Source organism: Bombus flavifrons, chromosome 15, assembly GCF_040668555.2.
Source record: "Bombus flavifrons isolate JBK064 chromosome 15, iyBomFlav1_principal, whole genome shotgun sequence".
NCBI lineage: Eukaryota > Metazoa > Arthropoda > Insecta > Hymenoptera > Apidae > Bombus > Bombus flavifrons.
Window position 1 is genome coordinate 3106270 of NC_138456.1, and position 23047 is coordinate 3129316.

General features: G+C 39.4%; 3 protein-coding genes and 1 long non-coding RNA gene across 21 annotated transcripts in view; 1 reads left to right on the top strand and 3 right to left on the bottom strand.

The window, feature by feature from the left end:
- The window catches only part of LOC138187723 (pleckstrin homology domain-containing family G member 5), an 83405-nt gene extending 76911 nt beyond the window's left edge, over positions 1-6494 (bottom strand). For 2 of the 18 annotated variants that reach the window (XM_069128829.1, XM_069128833.1), the window contains exons 1-4: positions 5538-6489; positions 2763-4469; positions 2175-2569; positions 111-201 (exon numbers count right to left, since the gene is read on the bottom strand). In XM_069128829.1, coding sequence (XP_068984930.1) covers positions 111-201; positions 2175-2569; positions 2763-2883 — 607 coding nt within the window. In that variant the 5' untranslated portion in view covers positions 2884-4469; positions 5538-6489. Of the gene's footprint in view, positions 1-110; positions 202-2174; positions 2570-2762; positions 4470-5537 lie in introns of all 18 variants that reach the window. The other 16 variants (XM_069128832.1, XM_069128831.1, XM_069128825.1 and 13 more) reach the window with 15 other exon arrangements.
- Positions 6495-8930: 2436 nt separating this feature from the next.
- LOC138187730 (uncharacterized) lies at positions 8931-9910 on the bottom strand. The gene is made up of 3 exons (XR_011175250.1): positions 9841-9910; positions 9112-9249; positions 8931-9020 (listed from the first exon to the last, which is right to left on the bottom strand). It is a non-coding gene; the product is annotated as an uncharacterized LOC138187730 (long non-coding RNA).
- A 76-nt stretch (positions 9911-9986) lies between these two features.
- LOC138187729 (arginine/serine-rich protein PNISR) lies at positions 9987-16430 on the top strand. Its single transcript, XM_069128843.1, has 11 exons — positions 9987-10533; positions 10640-10828; positions 11116-11372; positions 11698-11869; positions 12126-12307; positions 12415-12645; positions 12720-12822; positions 13792-13863; positions 14140-14234; positions 14316-14472; positions 14547-16430. Exons 1-11 carry the CDS (start codon positions 10446-10448, stop codon positions 15326-15328), a joined length of 2328 nt encoding a protein of 775 aa, XP_068984944.1. The 5' UTR covers positions 9987-10445; the 3' UTR covers positions 15329-16430.
- Positions 16431-19309: 2879 nt separating this feature from the next.
- The window catches only part of ss (aryl hydrocarbon receptor spineless), a 156827-nt gene continuing 153089 nt past the window's right edge, over positions 19310-23047 (bottom strand). Inside the window, exons 9-11 of the mRNA XM_069128836.1 lie at positions 21987-22973; positions 20820-21097; positions 19310-20460 (exon numbers count right to left, since the gene is read on the bottom strand). Of these exons, the coding sequence (XP_068984937.1) occupies positions 20884-21097; positions 21987-22973 (1201 nt within the window). The 3' untranslated portion in view covers positions 19310-20460; positions 20820-20883. The remainder of the gene's footprint in view (positions 20461-20819; positions 21098-21986; positions 22974-23047) is intronic.

Below are 23047 nucleotides of genomic sequence, written 5' to 3' on the forward strand. Positions count from 1 at the left end.
TCAAATCCTATCACGGATGCAATTATTGTCTTTGATGTTATTTCCAATTGGTAATCGGCTTCTTTGATAATTTCCACGAATCCAAATGGAATAAGAAAAATTCAAATTACCTATTGTAGAGTCATAATGGTCGCTGTGTCGTCCGTAAGGGGCTGTTCGACTCAGTGCCTCGCTCACTCGTCTTCTTGTACTTCTAGTCTGCTGGAAGATGCAATTTCTTTTACATCGGATCGAGACGCTCGAACGCACATGAAAATTAAGAGAGCCCCGAAAGATGTACAATCGAGGAGGTTTCTGAGAACATCGTTTCCGGCAGGTTCATCTAGCTATCTCGATAAGAGATGCAGGTCGGGACAAGACGAAAGATCCTTGTTACGTACAAGAATAGAGCCAAGCGGGATTTACCGCGATACTCGAAAGCCTCTTTTATTTACATCGACCTAACGATCTTTTTCTAGCGTGGCCGAAGAAGATATCTCTTTCAGTTCCATATTGTACCGACGCGACGCGGATATTTTCATCCGCTTAATGCGCCTCCTACGTCCGAACCGGATTACACGCGGCAAATCAAGATATCAAGACCCTGATACCCCGACTGATTCCGTCGCCCTCCTTTTAACAGGGAAATGTATTAAGGAAGAGAAAGAAAGAAACAGGATAGAGAATCTTGAATTAATCTATCAAGCAAATATTTACTCTGGGGCCCGGTTACGAAGCGAAGGCGAAATTATCGATCAAATTTTTACGGCGAATACCGAGCAGTCTCGAGGTTGGTTCGTATTTAAATTTTATTTCAATTATTAATTAATATATCGTATAGAACATGATTTCGAGACCTGAATTTAATTCGAATTTTAATATTGCTAGATACTTTAGAGTAATATTTTTTCTACGAATGTTTATGTATTTGCTTCTACATTTGGAAAAAAGGTTACGACATTATTGTCAGAGAAAAGAATGAGTTATTGTTTTAACAGAAAGTAATTTTTGCTGTAGCCAAGACAGATAGCTTTATATTTCATTGGACATTAATTTAACCTCGCTCGCCAGTAAGTCAAGTCTTATCGATACGACGTGGGCACACCCTATCGAAGCGACGAGAAAATATTATTATTGTTCTATTAAATAGAGTTGTTCGCGTCAGAATGGATAGTACTTCGATATGACACTAAGTGAAGTAGAGATATTTCGAGGAGTTCAAACGATTGAAAACGTGTCTAAGAGGCCGCTAGATTCTGCGATCTGATATTTATTAATTACTAGACTGAGGATATTTATGTATTTTTTGGAAATTCAAACACAGGTATCATGTATAAAGATATATAAATTACCCAAAGTAAAGTAATCTTTATAATATTTAGAGACTGAGGTAAATACCTTCTATTTATAAAGATACGAATTTCCATAAACATTCACAGCCTACTAATTATCAAAAGTGCTCAAAATTAATGTTCATATTAATTTAATTTGACGGAAAGTAGCGCTTGAACTCGAGTGCCTTGTCGAATTCCCATTGTGCCAAACAATTTAGTTTGCAGATCACAATCGAGCGAATATCCATTCGAGATAGAAATAGAATAAATATATATATATATATCAGTCAACGACGAGAATTTTCGTAGCTCGCCCAGCGAGCCGTAATTAATTCCATTGTGTACCTATTCTTGTTTCTTCAATCGAACTCGATTGTGTGGGTAAAACTTAAAAAATTAGCGACGTGGCTAACAATTTCGTTCATCACGTTTCACCACAAAATCCCCATTGGATTTTACGTTAAATACGAATGCAAATCCATCATCCACGGCTACATCTTCTCCGACGACTCGATTTCCATTTCAAATCCGCTTAAAATCCCAATGAAATTCGATGGAAACACTCATTAGATCTTAATTGCGGGGCGGGGAGGGGGTGAACTAACTAAGCCGACGTTGGTTAAATCGAAGAATCTGTCCGATCGATGAAACGAAATAAATCTGCCGTTCTAAATCGCCATGAACAAACACCTTGCCCTCGCAAATCCTATCCAGCGATGCCCCTTAATCTATCATCCTCAAGAAAAACAAATTAATTCAACTGCAAACTCGATCAATTTAGCTGCGCGACAGACGTTAGCGGTTAGCTAAACTCGATAGATCCCAATGGATAACTCGATCTATACCAATAGCGACTCTTACGGAAGTGGTATCGATGAGACTCTGCGTCCTGGTAACTTGAACCTTCGGGGAAAATAGTTCCTCGCTGTTGCTCGGAGGGCTGTCATCCTGTTCGTCCAGACATTCATCCTCGGCCAAAGACACCAAACTGTTATACCAGTGTACGCTGCTCGGCCTATGAGGTTTCGAGGGTTCTTGCACACGGTTCAAGTCTTTGCTGAAGCTCAAACTACGCTTAATCGGTTGCAGACTGCGATTTATCACAGCCGGTAACTCCGCGGCGCTGCCTCTTATCAGTGACCCGATTTTCCGACGAAACGACTTCCGTTCGAATCTCCCGCTCGCCCTTGCCGCCTTCTCATCCCCCTGCGCGTCGTCGTTGCTACCGAGGATCGATAGATCCTCTCTTGGTTCCTCTGAAACGACGAGTTATTTTTTTAAATTACTTTCAGGCAAGCACAGGTTAATAAGATATTAGAGAAAGATAGAGAATATCGGGAACTTTGGAGATTTAAAAAGTTTCTAAAAGGATTTCTCGGTAGGTAGATAATAGAGCGTAATATCGAGGAGTAAAACTTCGAAGGCGAAATTCGTCTAAGACCGCAGTACCTGCTTGCACCTTCGATTCTCTGTTCTTCGGGGGTACCTGCTTCTTGCAACTCGAGATTTTCTGGCTGACGTTCTTCGACTTCTTCGAAGCCCGCTTCTCGTCCTTCTTCAGTGTTGTCATCGTGCCAAACTCGATATACACACATACACACGTACAACCAAACAGAGTTCTTTCCTTCTCAGCCGCAAAGTCCTATTAAAAAATTGTTCCGCGTCTCAGCTGGACGAATTGGCCGCGTTTCGTTCTTCCAAAAGGATTCAGCGGCCAGGTGAAATTGGCCGAGCTTCATCGAGGTCGGCCTGACGGAGATAAACGTCCGATTCACGTGTAACTCCAATCACGCGAAGCACTGCGGATGAACCGTCAATAAAACACCGAGCTCGTAGAACGAACACGCGTTCGAGCGAACAATTAAGCGGCTTTCGTCGATTCCCGATTATTGCAAATTTCTCTGCCACGCGGACGGCCAGAGCCGCGTCAGACCGTGAATCGGATCAATAGAATCGCATTATAGCCGCGCGTGGATCGCGCAATTGTTACAGAACCGAGCGAGAGATCGTTCCATTGCGAACGACGTTTATTGTTCCGGTAGTAACGTTGATCGAACAAATCGTGGCCAAACAACGTGCGAACTTCCGTGGTAAATGCTGTTCTCAGGTTAACTGTTCCTTTCCAACCATTGGTTGTCGGTCTATTTCTCGAGATTCTTCGCCCTTGAATCGTGAACAAGTAGCAGAAATAGTAGAAACTGAACGCTGCAATTACCGATAATTAAAGACCTAAAAAGAGATTGTACGCTATCGTTCAAACGCATCTAGACAATTGTTTTTCTTCTGAGAAAATACATTTCGGTTAACAAATCAAATGTTAATGATTTTATTCGTTATAATGGCTACGTGCAATACAATTTCGATTTTCATTCTAGAAACAGTCGTCGAGTTTTAAAAAAAAATTCCTAAATGAAAAAAGAAACAAAGTTCGATTTATATCACTTATGGAAAATTTTACATTATTATTTTAATTCTTTTATGAATACGAGCACATGTGTTTATATTATAATCATGTTTGGTAGTTCCAGTGTAAAATTAGGATTGGCAGAATGTTAAAAAAACTGCGAGGTAATGATTAATTAAGAATATATTGATGTCAGAGATAATCCATTGTAGATGTTGATACTGTGGCCTGCGATCCTATTACGCATTATGTATTTGCTTTCAAGTAGATCCATTAGAGGCTATAATTAATTAACCGCTGCTGGCGGCATATCGTTATCAATTGTACCAATAGCTCAATTATTAATCTCGCGATCGCCGTTGATTTTGCGCTCGAGTTAGTCAGAATTTTATTGAGATTAATAAATACCACTACCAAATCGTGTCGCATTAACTATCACGTCATTACTCGTGACCCTCTTTCTCTACCGATAAATCCGCGACTGATCAACGAAATATAGCCTACCTCTCATTATCTTTTCCTCATTTGTATATACTTGTCCATATCTGTTCCACACATTCCATCTTTTTCTTATCCGCAATATTGATTTCAAAGAAACCCCCAACCTTCCGAAGAAATCACATGGTCGCAATCGTTGCAGTCAGAAGTGCACTGTATCAGTATTTTTTCTTATCGCGTTTCTTCCTTATCATTGCGACGCGAACTAACCGTATCGAAGTTATCGCGCTTGATTGTTTCTATTTTCAAAAAAGCTAGAAAAATTTGCAACTTTTCAACTAACAACTTCCATCGAATTACCACAAGAGGCAGAGAGAGAGAGAGAGAGAGAGAGAGAGAGAGAGAGAGAGAGAGAGTGTTGCGTGTGCGTGTGCGTTAGTTCCCGCATCGAATTAATAAATAAATTGCGTGAATTAATCGAACCACGGCTCGAATCGATCCAACAGAAACGAATGTAAAATTTTCTAGACGAATTATTGTCCGAACAACGAATGTTTCACGGGTTTTTATCGGTAAACATAGTTCGGGCGAACACATACATGATCGCGTTTCGTCATCGGCAATTAACGCTATCGTAAAGGTAACAGACTATCGTGATATTATCGTCGACTTACGAGAAACGTCACGAGCGGTGCGCCTCGATAGCGCCGTAAAAGTACAACAATTAACAATGATTAAGGCCGGAACGTGGAAACGTACAACTTGAAAGAAGTATTACAATATTTCATTTGTGTGTTCCACCACCGTCTATAATAATTTCCAAGAAAGAGACGAAAACGTAAACGACGAAGTAATCGTTTTGTGCAATAAGATACTATGTTTTATAGTGGAATTATAATTTATTGATATTAAAGCGATAACGGGCGAGTCGGTTAAAAATAGATAGCTAAAGCTGAGTAGGGGGAAATTCGCGAAACTCGCTGGTATCAGCGCGGAGCGTTGCCGATACTCGGTTGAAAATTTTGCACCAGTTAAATCGATGCACCACGTAACGCGTTGCCACGTTCGTGAATGCGCTGATAAGATTGTTCAAGGTAGCGCGAAGTTCAGTAGATTAAAACTAGCGGAAGCAAACTTAAAAACTATTATCGATATGCGCTTAGCATTTCCAACGATTATACCGCGTTATGTCAAAATTGGATTCTTTAAAGTTCCGTCCATGAACGTTGCACGTGTGACAATTAACCACCGGTTCTAATATCTTCGAAGAATCTAGTTTCCTCGATTTTTACATTTTTTTTACGATTGTATCGTCACAATGCACGAATCTAATAAGAAAATTCATTGGCGTGAAAATAATAGATTTTGAATAGATACGATACCACGTGGCTATAAAAGGAAGTCTATACAATAGTCGGAGTGTGTTTCATCTTAGGACAATGGATGATCAGTTGGTCCCAATATGGCAGAGCAAACCATAGCACCTCTCGACCAAATGAAACTGGATACGGCCCGAAAGTGAATACGTTTGCGAATATCAAACGAAATTACAAGCGAAGGAACTGGTTTACACAGATTTCATAGCACGATAATCGCGCGAGTTGCGTCCGCGATCGCAACCGCGATCGTGACGGTGACCGGTGATTGTAAATCACACAGAATTCGAGGTTTCACCGCATTTTACAATTCTACAATTTTCGCAGATTAACATTTTCCGGTTGAAAAACGATACAAATCGAAAAGAAAAAGAAAAACAAATCACGTGGGCTTGCACACACACGAGAAGATCGCGTGACAGTTCGTTGATCTCAAAGATCTAACACGATGAATACGTTCCCACTAGATCTATGCTTAATTTCCAAACTATTCGACGATTCGTTAATCCGTTCTCGGTCTCCGTTCCACACGAATCACAGTTTAAAGCGTTTGAAACGACGCGACGCAGTGCGATCGAACCGATTAATTCGATTCGCCTCGACGAATCTGCGTTCTATAGTAAACAAAAGAATTAGAAAACAGGTGGTCCGGCACCGTAGTCGTCGGAATCCGCATGCTTATCGATCGCGGCACATTTTCACCAAACGTTATCGCCGTGATAAAACCGATTCGATGCACGAAACTCACGATAAGAAGAAACTGCTGATCCAAGTTCGTATTCCGCGACAAACGATTCGAACGAGTTGTCCGATGTATCAAGAACGAGGAAGATCGATAATGCGGTTTATCCGCCGCGTATTTCGCGGCAGGTAGACCGGTGACTTCTATCGATCTCGCGCTGTCTCGATGTAAAGCGAGCGCGAAAATCGCAAACGCGCGTAGTCAAGAAATTAAGAAAACAGGTGAGACGAGGTAAGCGTTTTGCTCACCTGAGTTGGTGGGGGAGACACCGTGGTTGGAAAGAGAGCGACGATAGAACGGCGATCGTGAAAGAAACCGTCGAAGGAAAAATGTGGCGTATCAGTGGTGCTCAGCTGTTTTAAAATTTTGCTTCCAACTTTGATTGCTTTCTTACCTTGGTGCGTGTGATATGATGCTTGGTGCTTTTGAGATTGCGCCAAACTGGTCAATTTCATAGAGTTTCATTAATTATTTGGTTAAAATTAAGCATTTACTTCCTGCAAAATTAATTTAACGAAGATTATACGTATCGGTGGAATTAATTTAAGACAAATTGATTGCTTGACAGAATTAAAATAATGTTGTGAACGTAGAAATTGATCGCTCTTTGACCTTTATATCTTTAGTTTCTTATCGAACTAAATCAGAAGCGGACAACCAAAATTAAAAAAAAAAAAAATAAATAAGTACATAACAATGCCGGCTTGTTTATTATTCTACCGTTCTGAAGTATTCTCCTTTCTAACGACTCTTATAGCGCTGACATTTAGAACTAAATATCTATTATCATCAGAGATAAAAGAATCTATGTAAAGAGAATGAACTAGCAAAATTGGAGTGAGGTTTTCCTAGGCGGCTTAGTTTCACGACGAAATCGATTCGGAAGGTTTGTGCACTATATCCGACGTATCGCAGCATGATGGGACACCGAATCGCGTTAATGTCCGCGAGAAATGATTGCGGGAAATGCTCGCTGATGTCTGATATACGTTATAAGAGTTCTGAAACTAGCCTGGCTATAAAACGAACGTAAAGCACATGTTGCCGTTTTATTGACGAAGGGAGCGAAACCCGCTGGCGTGTTCGATATTCGAGAGCCGTGAAATGACTTCTGTCGAATGTAACGAGGTAGCCTTTTACTAGCGACGCTTTACGACCACACGAAACGTAGAGATTGATATTTCATGGATGCAACGTGTTGCATAAAACATGCTAATTGCCACTCAACTGTCATTTCAAGACGTTTTATCATGATTTATTTTATCGTTCTGCTTAAACGACAATAACGTACGAATTCAGGATCTCCGCCTCTTAAAATTACATTTTCTTCCGGAGATGAAAATAATAATCAGTGTCAATTCTCGTTCACGACTGGAGCTTTATCGAGTTCGTGTTGGCACATTCGTGTCATAATGATCAATATCAGACTTTTACGAGTATCGAGGAAGTCGCAAAACACCTACGTGATAGATATATGCATACATCATTATGAGGCGTAATAAAGTTCACGACATAACCCGTGCGAGGAATCCAGCTGGTTCTGCGAACTTTAAAACGCATCCTTTGGCACACGTGCGAAAATGTCGATACGAGTTGTCTATTCCTAGGTCATGAAAGTAACCAGATCGATAACGTGTACTCTAAGGCTGTCGAATTTGCGAACGTCCTTCTTCAGGGCTTCATGTACACACGACTCACTCGTCGGTGTGTACATGTATCTCTCTTCGATGATTTCCGGTGCGTATGGTATTTCTTCACGATGCCAAATCGGGTGAGTGAATTATGCATACTGCCTAGTAGGCGAGTTTCATCGTTTCCTTGACATCCTTAGCCGATTAAGGATTTGCTCAGGTGTCCAACGATGAATTCAACTGAATGAAACACACCGTTCCTCCAGAGAGTCCGCGAGAATCGATAAAACGTTTAACCTAAATTTATTCTACTTGCTATCCAAGCTGATTTCGCAACACCGATTCCGTTGTGCTCTATCTTTTTCATAGATAAACTCTTTTGTGATGCTTCGAGTGTGCCGTGACTTCCGTAGATTGAATATGAAAAGCTATCTTCAACGTTGGCTGATTGTGTTTGGAGATCTACGAATTCCAGTTTTGGACCTAGCACGCTCGATTTGGTGTCGATAAGAAAATTTTTCTACGCTACTTTTAAGCACGAGGACGCATTAAAAGAGAGAAGGGCACGAATTAGCGGCATTGTGCCCAGTTTTCTGAATGGCAGCGCACGAATGTGAAACCGGCGCAATTCAACCGGCATCTTTATTAAATCAACAACCTGCTTTAGAAATCCGTTGCATTTCACGGAATAGAGTTAAATTCAAATCGTGATATTCAGTCTGGCTGCCATTGCGTGGAAAAATATTAATTGGCACGCGTCGGGAATGTTTCCTAATTAAGGACGTAATTGTAGTAAGCAATATGTATAGGCAGAATACTTACAGAACAATGATCGTTAGAGTCCAGTCTCCTGGAAACTGCGATTCCTCCGGTGTGTACCAATCGACGAAGCACTTGATTCGGTTTCGGTTCGAATGATGAAAGAAACTCAGGAAATTGATATCGTTGAAATCTGAATAACAGAATATTTAACGTAATTTCTTGTATGTATCGCGTAGTAAAAATAAATAACAATTAACAACGTACTACATTTCGTTTGATTAGCGATTTAGTAATAACATAAATATCTCAAAGAAAAATTACACTGCTTTTTTCTTCTGTAGTTTATTTAAGTAACTAAGATGGAATAGTTCTCATTAAGTAATTATAAAGTAAGAAGAAACGATTATACTAATGGTTCTGCTTTACTACGACTCTTGATGCGTACACGAAAGCTAAATTGTCCTGAATGCCCGTGAAGCTACAGTGTTGTTGAGGAGACTAGCCGGCCGCGTGGCACAACACCTGACACAGGGTGGTACATTCATCCCCACTAACTGAATCCGTTAATTCACCCCGCGACCCTCTGAAACACAATTGAACCCCAAATTAGACTTTCGCCATTTTAATTCGTCACATTCGTTTGAATAATTAAGTGATATATTTATAGGGAGATTGGAGAAACACAATTAACGGAACTTAGAACAAAAGGCGGACAAAATTTACAACAGATATTTCTCTGTACGTATCATAAAAGATAATTTAACTATTAATAACAAAAGCAATAAAAGTTGCTTATTTGTCTTTTTTGCTAAGTCTGGAAATAGAACGATTGTTATTTCTTTCTTGTTTTGCTCTTCAATTTGAGATGAACGTATCGAATTATAGCATGTCTTCACATTCCACTAAAAACATAATCAGTATTTCAACACTGGATATTGTAAGATCTCTTCAAATTCCGTGGGATAATGTTTGAATTGTCGGAAGATAAGAAAATACAATGGCGGAAGGTTTTGGCGCAAAGTGCAAAGAGCGTAATAACATTTGAACAACTTTCATGTTCTTATATGTGAAGCTATTGCATTTGATCGTCAAATACGGATATGGTAGGTGATAAGTTCCCAAATGACTTGTACGATGAAATAATGTTATATAAATTGTAAAAAATTATAATTACCTGAATTATTGATAAATGAGTTAGAAGATTTCACGGAACAGCGATGATCGTTCACGTACTAGTATATTCTATTACTCCTGTTTTCATGTGGCGATAATTTTACTGGTGGCGCCACGTTCGCTTTCGTTAATGGAAACTAGCCTTTAGGTAAGTTGTGACACCTCGCGGCCACCGTTAGTGGAGATGTAATACTTTCCGGTAATGTAGTTCGGAAGTTTTCTAAGACATTAGGTGAAAAAAAGTACGTAGAAAATGTAAAATTGTATTAGTTTAACCCGAATTGGTTAGGCTAATCTATGTTTCAGATCGCTGCTTCGAGCGCGATAAACTTTCGCGAATCGTGTATGTAATCGTCGTGTATATTAGATATAGTAACATATATTGCAATAGGGCGCCTCAAAGTGCATTAAAACATTGATCGGTGCAGTGAAAGTGATAAAAAGTAACGGAATTCAACGTTTTTCTATCATGTAGCCAATTTATTGTACTCAGTAGTCTTTTAATTTCTTATTGCTGACCAATGCTTGCGCTATACACTTACAAGGTTAAAGTGCGTTGATTCGTAGTTGTTGTTTTCCTCCGGGGGGCATTAGTAGATAAAAGAAATGAGTGGAGATATGTTTGAGGGAAAGGATTACCCAACCCAATGGGCATTAAATCCTTCCGCTTACCAAAATATGAGTAACGATCAAGGTAAATGGGATAAGAAGTATTTCAGTATCCAGTATATATATGATACATTTCTTGTCATGATTCTACATCATTTAATTGTCATGCAAAACTCTTCATCGCCATTCAGTTGATTGGGCAGCATTAGCTCAGCAATGGATCAAAATGAAAGAGACTGTAGTGCCACCAGCACCACCTCCGCCTACTATTAATCCTATATGCCCCGGTACTGATGGTAGTGGAGAAGCACCAATGGATATGGATACGAAAGAAGATGATGTACCGCCAGCACCACCTGCACCGACAATTAGTGGATCGGGTAATAATAGGAATTGGACTAATAGAATTTTTATCCAACTTTGGTTTTCATATATAGTACAATTGTATCTAATGCGTTAAAAATGGTTACCAGTTCATAATTGATTGTATCTTAAAATAGTTTAACTGTTATTAGAAAAACTATTGTTATAAAAGATGTTAATTTACTACAAAAACTATTTTGTACAAATGATTTTGGTCCCAGTTTATTTACAACCACTACATTTGTTAAATGATATTCTAAGTTATTTGCAATGTTTCTTTATAATATATATTGTTTCATGCCAGCTGAAGCTTGGAATCAGTGGACTCAATGGGGCCATTGGAATACCTCAGGTTCTGGTGCAGGTACTTGGGAATGGACTGGTGTACCTCCCCCCGGTGTTTCTATAGGGTCTGATGGAAAACCTATGGGAATTCCAACAGTGCCTGTTATTCCACCTGCTCCAACTATATCTACAACATCAGAATTTAGTGTGCCACCACCAGCAACACCATCGTTGTATTCTTATAATTCAGTACCTCCAACACAACCTTATAGTCAGGTTAAAATTGTACTTCTAATATAATATAGGACTCCAAAGATTCCCACACTCCCCTCCTTATTTAAGCCTAGCAATACAGAACTATGTATGAAATTGTATTATTACTTTTTTAAACACTTGTATTGTAAAGTTGAAAAGAGAAAATACTACTTGATATATTGTAGTTTGAATTATGTTCTCAGTTTGACATCTGTTTACTTTTCCCAACTGATATGATTTCAAGTATTGTGTGATAAGGAAGTTTATTTAATTATCAATGATACATATTCTGTAGTGGAAAATAGACTAGATCTGAAGTTGCAGATAATAAGTGTTTTATATTTAGGTAAATAGTTATTGGTCTGGAGAGCCACCTGCTACGATACCGCCTCAGCCACCTCCTTTCATGAAAGGTGTCAGACATGCAAATAGAGGATCACATATGAGGCCCATGGATACAGTACGGTGTCGTGAAGATAGGGAAAAAACACCTGAGGAGGATACAACAACAACCATAGGCAAGTTTAAAAAATGTAGTTGTTGGAATGTGTATGGTGAAAGATATTAATAATTTGATGGATATTTTAATATAATAATATTATAATTGTTATTAATTACAAAGATACGCAACAAAGTGCAGTATTAACGTGATCACAATACCTTAGCTAACTAGTTGTGTTAATAAATTTTCATGTGTAATCGTGAAATAACACTCGCGATAGATAACATTGTGCGCGGTACCGTGGTAAAACGATGGAGATATTTTTACTATAGACGCAGCAAAACGTAGACAATTGCCAGCATGGATTAGGGAAGGTTTAGAAAAAATGGAAAAAGAGAAACAGAAAGCTGTTGAGAGAGAAAGGCAAGAGATACTAAGGAAACAAGAATTAGAAGCCCGAAAGCAAGCCGAGGACGAAGCTAGGGCTGTACTGAATCCTTCTAAAAGTAAATTTGTACGTGTCCGAATAAGTGCATTAATTACGTGCCTCGCAAATAAAGCTGAATATCCTGAAGAAATATTTATTATTTTGTAATTTCTCGTTGCTCATTTGAAATATAGGATTCTGATTCCGAAAAGGAGACGGAACAAGAAGACGAGGGGGTACGTAATCAACAGGTGACTGAAAAGAATTTCGAACGTACCCCGGACATACTTCTTCGCCCACGGAAATCACGATTTCGAGATGCAGACTCTCCAGATGCGCATACGCATACAGATAGAAGTCCAACCACGTCTAACGCGACTATAACTACTCCGAAACGAACGAGAGAGGAGATACTGCAGGATGTGGTGAATATTGTCTCGATCGAATTCATCGATAATTGCAGTTTAGTTCGATATATTATATATTTCGTTCGGTATAGATGTTAAAGGTACGGAGATCGCTGACGGAAATTCTTCTGGAGGTAACGAACGAAGAAATCGGTTCTATATGCAGAGAGGTTTGGAGCCGCACACGTGCCAAAGGTACCCCAGATACACACGATACAACTAACAAATTGATATACTCGTATTTCATACTTTCGCTCACCAGTGCACAGAATCTGATCCATATGAGTCTCGTGCAGTGTTGCGGTGAATTTTATTTGCCCATTTGTGTAATATAAGCCTTTAAACATTAAACAGAGATTGTTCAATTCATAGAGTTAATTATTCGATGATTTCAGGATATCCTACTTTATTTTTTCCAGGATTTTGTATACACGTACCATAAGTGATACTTGTATTTTTTTTTTCTTTAAATAGCATTATAAAATACTACGTTACCCAATTTTTATTAACTGAATTCTCGATTTCGATAGAATTAGTTCGATAATTGTTTATTATCGAATCGTTTTTTATTATTTATTGAAAAGACTGTATTAAATTTAAAGAATAAATTGTTCGAGAAAAAAGAGAAGTGGCGAAAAATTATATGATAAGATTCGGTATATAATTACTATATGCGAAAAAGAAACGCGTATAAAGGGCAAATATTATTTTAACAAATTTTCATTCTACTTTTTGATCAATTAGATCTCGTTCGAAGACGCGCTTATCACTAAAAATATAAAAGAGTTACATATAATTAATTTTACTTTCCCGTTTTTTGGGGATCTATTTATCTTTTATTTGCTTTTTATATCTTAGCTATCAATATAGTGTAATATTTTTATACGGCTTTATCCGTATCTCTTTTTATTGACATCTTGCTCTACCTTATGGCTCTGCACGTAAACTGATTGTTGATATATTCCTCTACTAATGTTCATTCTAATAAAGCAGTTTCAGTTTCTTATATCTAAACGGATTGCTATTAAAGATTTCTTAAGGTATATGAGGATTGAAGGCAGGATCGACTCTCCTTGTGATATCGGTGATCAGTACCATTTAATTTTGGGGGGTATCCTGATGATAGCACTTAGCCATTGGTACTAAATGCGTGTGTATTGTAAGTCCCTGCAGGAGAGACCCCCGTCGCATCCCTCAACAACATGGCCCCTCTTGCTCAGATCACTCGTAAGCTTGGTAAGTCGCTACGCCTTTACAATCTTCAACGCACGGTCATCCTAGGAACCGGTCGTGTACACGAAGTCATTTATAAAAAATGCGTTCGTGCATTGTACCACTCTCTCTCTCTCTGTAGCCATGCTCGCTTATAAGTTCTCGTGAAACGAAGATGTCTTTCAGGACATTTTTCGATCGTAGCGGCAGCATATTTAGTGGTCGAGAGTATGTCTTTATTTTGACAAGAACGCACAATAATATGACGAACAAGGATAATAAACTTTTTGTTTCGTATAGGTCTGGGCATCTATGGCGACAGCAACAGCGAGTCTGAGGAGGAGCAGAACGAACACGTCCAGGCTCAAAACAATGATAGCGACGACGAGCTTATAGTAAGTGGTTTTGTTCATTACAGTAGATGGAAGTTTAAAGATGGGAGGAAGTATGAAAGCTGTTATTCGTTATTGTTACAGGAAACGGTGAAACGGCGGCAACAAGCGTTCAAAAAGACGGAGGAGGAAATCGAGGCGCGTCTGGCGGAGGAGGATGAGAGAGAAGAGCAACGTTACGAGGAGCAGTATAATAAACAACAGGAAAATCATACTGGTAATACAAGCTGCAAAGATTCAGGTATGTTTCGAAATATAATAAAACTAAGTCGTCATTACATCATTAAGCGTAACTTCGTAACATCACTACTTTAGTTGATGAAAAAGAAACGATAAATAATCAAAGAGAAGCGTCTGAAACTTTGTCGAGCGGCGGACAAAGTCCACAGCAACAAATAGTGCCGCCTGATATGGCAAAGACCAATACTCCATCAGGGTCAGCCGATTCCGAATCTAGCAGTTCAGAGTCTACGAGCTCTGACTCGAGTCGTAACTCGTTGAAGAAGAAAAGATCGAGCAAAGTTCGTGATCGTGAATACCGAAAAAGGAAATCAAAAAGTAGAAGTAAATCGAGAGGCAGAAAGTCTCGATCTCGTTCTTCCGAGCGTGGCCACAAACGCAAGTCCAGGTCTAGATCGATAAAGTCTCGTAAAGAATATCGTTCAAGGTCTTCGAGCAATTATAGGTCCAGCAAGAAGCACAGATCGAGATCGAGAAATCGTAAACGGCGTAGATCTCGCTCGAGAAGCTGTCGTAGATCTAGATCCAGCTCGGCCATCAGGAAATGGTCGCGATCACGTTCCAGGGGAAAAAGGAAATCACGTTCTCATTCGAGAGGTAGAAGAAGAAGTCGGTCCTATTCTACGAGACGCAGTAAATCCCGTACCAGGGATAAGAAGAGATCAAAATCACGATCCAGGGCTAGAGACAGATCTCGAACGCGTTCGAAGGAACGAAAACGCTCGCAATCTTACGTTTCTAGGAGCAAGAGAAGGACACGATCTAGATCTAGGGATCATAGAAAATCACGATCGAGATCAAGGCAGTCGAATCATCGGGACGGTAAGAAATCGTCGTCTCATCGGTACAGGAATTGAACCTGACCAACTTCTAGCCAAGGTTGTATATACATATTCATAATTAAGTAACTTTTTGAGATATTCGCACGGAATTAAAAGGAGGAATGAAAGAAATCGGAAAGGAAATAATAATAATGAAAAGAAAAAGAAAGATATACCTTTCGTGGTCCATAGATAACACAAATATTATCGAAAGTAAAGATTTTCATTGTGATTGTCCATTTGAAATTTCCTACATGCGCGCGCTACTAGTGATGTCGGATATCGATTAGGTCACTTCTTCCCAATTTTATTAGGTTCATTCGAATAACATATTATCTCTAACTGTATAGTGCATATGAGTATAGTAGTATCCGAACAGTTTGTAATTGTTTCGATCTATCAGTCTTCTAACTGTAGCGTTACTTCTACATAAAAACGAATTAATCTTTCTTTTTTTCATAGAATATATTTCTAAAGAACTCATTTCCACAGAATATAATCAGACACATGTACCTACGCCAGCGAACTTGTTTCGTTCACAATTCCGATACTATTATTTTGTAACGATGTATCCATTTTATACAAAGAAATATTAGCCTGCATTTCGAATCAATCGCATAGAATAGCACGAACTTCCGTCTCAACTATATCGGACGTTGAGTATGTCTCACAAATAAATAACGAATCATTATTACTTCTCTCATACAAGCTTAATTGCGTCATATTGCTAACACCGGTAAAATGAAACTAATCAGGTACAAATGAATTTTAGTCGCTACATTTGAGAATCGGTACATTTAGAAATCTACGATTCTTTGGTTTTTTGTTGTTCTCTTGGAAATTCGCGAGTCTGTCTTTTATGTATTGAGTGATATTCGCCAAGGCATATGTCAGTGATATAATGAACTGTTAAAACTCGAATAAACGTGGCGCGTTATTAATACGTATCGCAGATATACGCAGATTTGTCTGTTGGATCGATTACATGTATTAACACACATTCGACATACATTACGTTTTAGTGTATTGTAAGTATGGGCCTTACATACATATTGCTATGATAAGTGTAACGAGTCATTTTTAATTGAAATAAATAAAAAGGAAAGAAAAGAAAGAAAATGGTGAAGTATACCTAAAACATGATGGAGTAAAATATTTTCACCTGCAATCAAAGTTTCAGTTCTCTTTATTACTTTTGGTCTTTCTTCCACTGTAGTGTAGATGAGAGAAGATAGAACGTCCGTTCTATTGCATTATTATAATTTATTTCATATAAACATTTGATACAGTTTTAAAATTTCATTTCGTAGAGCTTAGCATTTAGTAGTTTAGTGTTAATAAGTAATTAGGTTCTATAGAATATATCGGAGATAAATTAGATGGAGTGATTGAGGAGAGTCAAAGTTTGGTTTGGCATGATTATCGTGTTCACTTCGATACATTCGGATATATAAAAGAACATCTGCAGAACAGGATGCAACACGTTTTCTTAGCCAGAGGACGAGGACGAGGGCGAGGGCTTCACGTTTATCTTTTATCTTTTTCTTTTTTCTCTTTTTTCTCATTTTTCTCATCCGCTTAAGCCCAAGGATAGTCGAGTTAATTTTACAAATAGTGAGATACAGGTATCTGCAAAGTGTAAATTTTGTCTTTTTCATTGAGCAACGTCGTTTAATCGAGGTATCGTGATAAATTTCAGAGTATCAGAATTTCTTAAAAATTGATATGTAACGATATCTTGTTGTATAAGGATTCTTCTCCTTGTCGAGTAATAATATTTATTACTTTTAGTATGTAGAGATTTTTGAAAAAGAGGGGATCAACTATCAAGTTCGTATCTATCTTACATTTATTCAATTCTTCTCGATGTCCGTAATAGTATAGTATCCTCTTATTTATTTTTTACATCGTAAGAAATCAACGGAGATTGGTCTCACTGATCCGATAGTCCTCTCGATCGAAATAGGCACTCGGTGATATGTTGTTTTATTGATCGCCATCGAACGCTCTTTATATTCGATCTAAAATAGAGAACGCGCGATGATAAAAAAATTTTCCACTTGTGTCATCCAACTCGATAGGGCCACGACTGAATTGCATGTTGTCTGCAGATACCGGTCACTATAAAATAAGGTACGTATTTTGATCTATGTGGATAACTATGGGGAGAATCGTCTATATCGACTAAAACTTATCTATATTCGTTAGAAGATACCTTAATTTAAATATACAGTAAATATACATGTATGCTTAAACTGTCAGAATATTCTCACCACTGTGACCAAATAAGAAGGGGGCGGCCAGGCGTCAACCCTCAAATCGTAAGAACATTATTTAATAGTTATTTGGAATTTTACAATAAATATTGGCCGCAAAATTGTTTGCAGTCTTTAGAGAAACATATATAAATACGAGAAATCTTTTCTATTCGTCTATAGAGTTTGTAATAAAAATATTGTTACGATGGTTGACACTATTGAGAAAATTGGATCTGAAATGTTTTTACCTCGATTTGAAGATTGACGAATGATTTCGGGATTGTTAACGCGGGTTTATGTATAGATACATGTGTACAGTGGAGAGGTAATTCGTTTACCAAGCAAGATTGTCGGCAGGGGTTGCTTCGCTGGTGAGGACATTGTCACAGTTTAAGCATAGTAGATATATCATTAATTCGCTTTATGTGTGGACTAGACTCAATTACTTATAATAGTAGATCTTCATACGATATTGCAAAGAAACGTAGTTTCAAGCTGTTACGATCGAAGATGTGAATTTACAGTATGGGTTCTCGAGACTCGTTACTGACGTCTTCCATTCTTTTCCCAATGAAATTCTGTTTATACCCGTTTTGTGATTTTCGTTTGAAACCACGAAAGAAAGATATATAGAGATTGATATGTCTAGTAGCTTTTTTATTGTCGATGTTTCTTTCATCATTTGCCCGCAAAGACATTTTGGTAAATTCGTATCCTCTTTTCTTCGTTGCCAATGGATTTTAAAAATTGTAAATAATCTACTGTTTCGAGAACGACGTCAGTAACAAGTCTACGAGTGTCGCCAGATTCGCCTTATGTCGCAAAGCCGATCAGCGGATTGGATGTTTACAAAGAATCATAGCAAAATAGTTTCGTATATTGTATAACACTACAACGATATGAAGTAGGGTAAAGTTACAGAATAATCGTAGTTTGTAAGTTTCAAAAGGATGCATGGATCGGAAGGGAAAAAGAGGATTTCGTCGGTAGCCGTAAAAATCGTTAAGCTATCCGTAAAATTTAAACGTTGTTCCTACCAGCAAATAATACAATATATATATCTTTATGTATATATATATATATATATCTCTTTGTATATATATATATATGTGAAGATTGCAATAGAAAGAGAAGGATTGTGACACGCTCCCTTCGCCTTCCTTTCGTTCTGATATGTATGCGCAAAATAAAATCACGTTTTTCTCTTTTCTACCTCTTATTTCGGCCTGGAGATTCGAGGCATTGAGAAATTCACTCAGGTCTCCTCTTCGAAACGCGGACAGTTCGATGCCACGGGAAGTCGATCGAGACTTCCGGCACCCTTCCCCCAATAATTTCACCTCCGTTCCTTTCCTTTAATTTCACGCAGTCTTCTCGTTTCCCGAGCATGGACATTACGTTCGCGAAATGAGAGTATACGTCTAAAATTATGGAAGGCTCGCCTAGCTTCGCTAGACGTCGATTTACGCGCGTGTACATAAATAGCCGTATAAATTAATTAAGTACAAAAATTACAAACTTATTAACAAAACATTGGCAAGACTGAGGTTGTTCAGCCGAATCGAGAGTTTCCCCCTTTTCTTCCCTTAATTTTGGTCTTGGCCCGTTCAATGGAATACGCAACCACATCTTGACATTCTTTAATAGGAAAACGCAAACAGTGTGATCCAGGAATCGAATTACTTCGAGTTGTTTTTTTGCTTTAAATAAACTAACGATATGATAAAATGATAATGTATAAATGTAGAGGGGGAATACGTATTATATACTTTGGTCCATCCATAATAGGATTTGGAATATGAGATGGAATGTTTCGCGATGCTATTGTAATTCGATTCCTCGTATAAGTGCGGCAAACATTGAACGTTTGTCTAATTCCCTTCAATTTTTCCTCGTTTTCAGTTACGCGTACACGAATCTTAAATATCTTTTAGAAGAATACCGCACTTTAAGTTACCTAACTCATATCACAGAATCATGTGTACTCCATTAAAAAATGATTACACGCACAAAAACGCAATGACACGATTAGCCCCTTACGAGAGTACTTCGCGATCCAATACCGATAAAATCTGATAACCGATGTCGCGAAGGATCAACAAAGAAAGAAAGAATAAAACAACGATAGTACGTACAGAACGATCACACGATATACGCAGGCCTAATTTAAAACTAAACTCCGTATGTGTTGCGTTTCTCATAGCTCGATCGAGGCAATTAATTTTGTGCTCCTCGACGGAATTCTATATTGCTCTTTTTCCTGTTCGAAGGATGAAGGGTGGAAGTGTGGTTATCGCGTCCCTTTAGCAAGAACCATTCAAATATTTGCCTGAGAAGATTTTCATGGAAGGCAGAGATCCTCTGCGTGTCACGCTTATTTTTAATAATTACAAGGAATAGAAGAAACTTACAAATATTGTTGCCATTGGGATCAAAGGGGCACGCTAGCCACACTCCAAGTGAATTGATTACAAATTCGAACATCGTCGATATGTTAATTACAAACGTATCTTTAAATTACAATCTTTCGGCTCGCAAGAAATTTGCTATCTTTTCCTATCGTGCAAACTCGCTTCGCGAGTAGTAAACGTCGATTTTCAGCCGAATACAGCCAACGAGGATCTCCGTAATCATACCCTTTCACGTGGTTTCACAATTCCACGAGCGGGAGACTCGAAACTCTGCACGACCCCCGGAGAACTCTCGCGAAAACTTAACAATACGGTCGAACGAACGTAATCAGGCGTACATGCACATACGTCGTAGCAACGTCGGGCATTAACTGTAAATAAGTGTGTTATGTTACAGCATTATACGGCAACACTCTTAACAACTTCAACCGGTATTATCTGTATGGTACAGTCACGCGTTTCGCGATTCGCCTCGGTGAAACTATCTCCTGGGAGATACCTGTGAACAGTCGAGACGATGGCATTTGAGAAACATTTTTACATAGAATCATCAGATTAAATATTATGAAATGTAATAATTACTATACTCTAAACGTTTGTGTATGTTTTATAGAGATATATAGAAATATATAGAATACGTATGTTGTATAAGAATACACAAAATATCGAGATGTTGAAAATATAGCATCTTTAACTTTTCTTCTTTTCTTCTCTAACCCTGTCAACATTCACGAATTCTTTATATTTCGATTCGTAGAAGTAAATCAAAATCTGATATTGATCAGTTTGATAATTATCACACAACTTGATCGCCTTGATCAACTTCAAATTACCTTCGTCAATTGACCCTGAAATTACCTTCATCACTGAAACGGAGCGATGCTGAGGTCACGAAGAGACTATTGGTTGAGCAGGGTGTTAGTCACCTCAGAGATGGACAACAGAGGACTCCCGGCGTCCGGTTTGGAATCTGAGGGACAGTTGGGCCCATTCCCGCCGCTGATGATGCCACCGCGTGTTGGTGCTGAGGGTGGTGGTGCGGTGGGTGGTACAAGACGTTGCTGTTGCTGGTGTTGCTGTCCGGGCCGATGCCCATGCCGATTCCCGTCCCCGTTCCCACAGCTGACGGGGGTGTGCTGCAACCGAAAGTATGTTTCCCCGTTATTTGCAACTCTTTTCGCTCCCTCATTTATCTCTCTTCTTATTATATACTTCGTTAACTCAATAGTTCTTCATAATTCATTTGATAAAACTTTCCTTTTAATTCTCAACGATTTAGACGTGAGCGTAATTTTGTTCTCCTAAGTGCAGTGAGTAAAATCAAATTATACGGAAAACAAATGTTCGAGTTCGAAATAAACGTTCCGAGAAATGAATTAACGTGGACATGCAGAGTATGATTAAATCTATAGTGGTACGCTTGAGAGAAGTTTTGTGCATTACTTGTTTTACGTGCATGCCCAGCAGTCAAATATCAAAGGTATCGAAGGTAGCTATATCGCTTCTCGCGTGACTATTTTTACACTATCACATCAAATAAATAAATTTTCCTCAAAATCTAGGAATTATTTTTATTTAACCCCTCGAGGATGACTTATAATAAAATCAAATCGATCGAACATTCCCGGTTCATCGAAACAAAATCATTCTATAAAATAAATTCTACATCTACCCCACTTCGGCTATCCTGGAGGGATTAACTACGACCTGAGAGCCATTCGAATACTTCAAATTCATTTCCACACGTCGGAAGAATTATAGTAGACAGAAGCGATATAGGGCGATCGTAAAATCGGCCAGTGGTTAAAGTTTACAACTTTCCATGATCGCAACAATTAATACCGAGGCAAGTGCGTACTTGCGTGTGAAATTGGTACGATCCTACCTGCGGTTAGACCAATTGGTCACCGTACTTAACGCCTCTGTCGAAAGTTGTAAATTTTAACCGCTGACCGATTTTGCGACCTCACTGTATCCCTTTCATCTAGTATACTTTAAAATCGGTGAGGCAGCAGTGACACTCACTGGGGCGCGTGCCTTGGTGGTGCGGGGTGGTGATGGTGGTAGGGATAGTACTGGTAGTGATGGTGGTGTTGCACTCCTTGCCATACCTCGGAGCCCGCTTCCCCGTGGCCATGGCCTGGATGCGAGTGCGCGTATCCGATAGTGCTGGCTGCTGCGGCCGCAGCTGCAGCCGCGGCTGCCGCTGCTGCTTGATACTGAGATGTGGTCACTGGGTACTGCTGATGCTGTTGTTGTTGCTGCTGCTGCTGTTGCTGTTGGGGCTGTTGTTGCTGTTGATGGTGTTGATGCTGTTGTTGTGGCTGCGCTTTGGTCCTCGGTGAACTGGGCGCGGTAGTCTGTTGCTCGCTTGGCGACGTCTGTCGCCATTTGCACTCGCCGTTCATGGAATTCATTTCCGCCAGAGACTTGAGCGGATCTCCAGCGTTAGCGTTAGTGGAATGTGTAGAGGAATGGGTGGAATGTGGCGTGGGTGGACTGTAGCTGCCGTTGTTTCTCGGTGGAGTACGCGCAGGGGGCGCACCCCACATGAGAACAGTTTGTCGTGGCGCCTCATTTCCGTAAACTTCCGGTTTCACGTCCTCTATTTTCGGAGTGAGCACGCCGTTCGTAGGTCCGGTTACCGGGGAACTTCCAGCGGAATTGCTGGAGGAAGCTCCGCCTTCCAGGGAGTGCCTGCTACCAGCACGGACGATGTTAATGTCTGCCGTTGCAGTATGCATCGTCGATGCACTCGCAACAGGACTGGCTGCATACGGGGACCCGCTGACGCTGCTAGGATGTCTGGTTTCTACGTAGCTGTACTTAGGAGATTCGCCCAGCTGTTGACAGTACAGCTTTTCTTCCGCTTTGCTTGTTAGTTGATGCGTCTCGTAAGTAGGTAGCGAGACGTCGATGAAACCGTTGTACGCTGTGCTGGTATGGTACTCTGGATAATAGGAGCCCAGAGGCCTGTATTGGAATAGGTTTTCCGTCGCTGCGGTAAGGTACCTGGGTTTGTTGACGAATATCGTTTATTCTCTGCCCTACGAACTTCTCGATTTGATATGTAAATGTTCGAGAAA

Coding starts and splice junctions, on each gene's coding strand:
- LOC138187729 (XM_069128843.1), top strand. CDS start 10,446: ATGAGTGGAGATATGTTTGAGGGAAAGGATTACCCAACCCAATGGGCA. Junction 13,864..14,139: donor TCAGATCACTCGTAAGCTTG/GTAAGTCGCTAC, acceptor TGTTTCGTATAG/GTCTGGGCATCTATGGCGAC. Junction 14,235..14,315: donor ATAGCGACGACGAGCTTATA/GTAAGTGGTTTT, acceptor TTATTGTTACAG/GAAACGGTGAAACGGCGGCA.